Raw genomic sequence first — 2076 nt, forward strand, 5'->3', positions numbered from 1 at the left:
CTACAGGTATAACTTTAGTTTTATACCTGCACATATTACCTTCTATAGCTACAGGTATAACTTTAGTTTTATACCTGCACATATTACCTTCTATAGCTACAGGTATAACTTTAGTTTTATACCTACACATATTACCTTCTATAGCTACAGGTATAACTTTAGTTTTATACCTACACATATTACCTACTATAGCTACAGGTATAACTTTAGTTTTATACCTACACATATTACCTTCTATAGCTACAGGTATAACTTTAGTTTTATACCTGCACATATTACCTCTTTTTTTCTTTCCACAGCAACAATACATCTGTATTCATCAGTGTTTACTTTGTGTTTTGGAGGGTAAAGAAAACATCCTGGAGCCACCCAGGCTCGAAGTGCACGATAACCAGGGATTTGAAGGTATAAACAACGAAATAAGGTCTTCAGAAGTAAGATAATGTAGATATTTAAATATTTTAAAGTTTAATTCCCATAAGAAGGCTTTCTTTCTTACTTTTTTTTTTCTCTAAACAAACATTATAGACTTGCATGTGATGTATTAACTGAGGTCTTTTATCATATCAATCACTTGTTTGGATCTTGTTAAAGTACAGTTTGTTTTCCGTTTCCTTTTATTTTCATAAAAACAAATAATTGTTTCTAATAACCTCTAAAATATTTTTGTGTTTTTGCAGATGATGAAGGTATAGCAGAATCAGGAATTTAACCAGGAATTTTGACAGAGTTATAAAACAGGATTATTGACCTGGCACATTTATTTGTGATATATCTGTATATACTTGTTATTTTGCACAAAAATGAGTAGATACACTTATGAGACAAACACCTGTTGTTTTAAGTTGTTCTAGCAGTTTTACAAGTATCTCTCTTCATATTCTACATGTGTTTTAAACCTGTATATTCAGTTTCTAAAGATTATTTCTTACGGTAAGATCGACAAGGTTTATTTGACGTGTAATCTGACAAGGTCAACAAAGCATTTGTTGTATAGAGCACCATTAAGTTTAACCATACTTGTGTCACATAGATTCAATCAATCTTTTAATAGATAAAGAGTGTATTATAATTAGTAAAATATTAAAACTTTATACGTGGTAAAAAATTCATATCAATTGATGTTTTACTTTTGTTTAAAAATATATTTTATTAACTTGTGGAAAGACTCCTAGCAAACCAAGGCGTTGTCACAGTTTCTTGCTTTGAGATCTTTTCCTCCAACTCATGTTTACTTTTGCTTGTGGTACTGGTTGAGAATGTTTCTAAAGTGATTTCTGTTAAAAGTATGGTTGAAAAAGTTCCTAGAGAGGTACTCCATATTATAATATTGTGAACAAACACATTTATCTTTGTGTTACGATTGTTAAATCTCATAAAAATGTAAATATAAATAATTCAATTGTACTTGGACAACACCTGGCATCTGTTCTTTATCTAGAGATTCAGACCAATATTCCATTGTTGTTTTACTCTACATTCAGAGTTTGATATATAAATTGTTGCTAGATTTTAGCTTTATGAGCACAACGTGGCTTGAAATCTGTATAATAAGTTCTTAACAGGAGATCTTGACAAACAAAGGCCAAGATGATACAATTAGAGACTGTACGTAAAACAACTGGATCAGAGGAACCAGGTAAAGATGAATATTGTGATGATTGGATGTTGTCTTGTTTAATACTTGGAGGTGTTTGTATAATACATAATCAAGCTGTAGTATGTGTATTTTATATGCCTCATTCAATGTGAATCCAATTGTTCAATTTCTGTCAAATGTTTTACTTGGAACGTTCATAAGACAAACCAGCTTCTCACAAGTAGCCCTGAACCCAATGTTTAAAACAAATGAGTAGCCCTGAACCCAATGTTTAGAACAAATGAGTAGCCCTGAACCCAATGTTTAGAACAAATGAGTAGCCCTGAACCCAATGTTTAGAACAAATGAGTAGCCCTGAACCCAATGTTTAGAACAAATGAGTAGCCCTGAACCCAATGTTTAGAACAAATGAGTAGCCCTGAACCCAATGTTTAGAACAAATGAGTAGCCCTGAACCCAATGTTTAGAACAAATGA

General features: G+C 31.8%; 1 protein-coding gene across 1 annotated transcript in view; it reads left to right on the top strand.

Annotated features, from left to right (window-relative positions):
* The window catches only part of LOC106475826 (tyrosine-protein phosphatase 10D-like), a gene marked incomplete at its 5' end in the record, with an annotated part of 8174 nt that extends 6104 nt beyond the window's left edge, over positions 1-2070 (top strand). The window contains 2 exons of the mRNA XM_013936499.2: positions 300-405; positions 681-2070. Coding sequence (XP_013791953.1) covers positions 300-405; positions 681-712 — 138 coding nt within the window. The remainder of the gene's footprint in view (positions 1-299; positions 406-680) is intronic.
* Between the last annotated feature and the right edge of the window lie 6 nt (positions 2071-2076).

Source organism: Limulus polyphemus, unplaced genomic scaffold (assembly GCF_000517525.1).
Source record: "Limulus polyphemus unplaced genomic scaffold, Limulus_polyphemus-2.1.2 Scaffold9238, whole genome shotgun sequence".
Taxonomy (NCBI): Eukaryota; Metazoa; Arthropoda; class Merostomata; order Xiphosura; family Limulidae; genus Limulus; species Limulus polyphemus.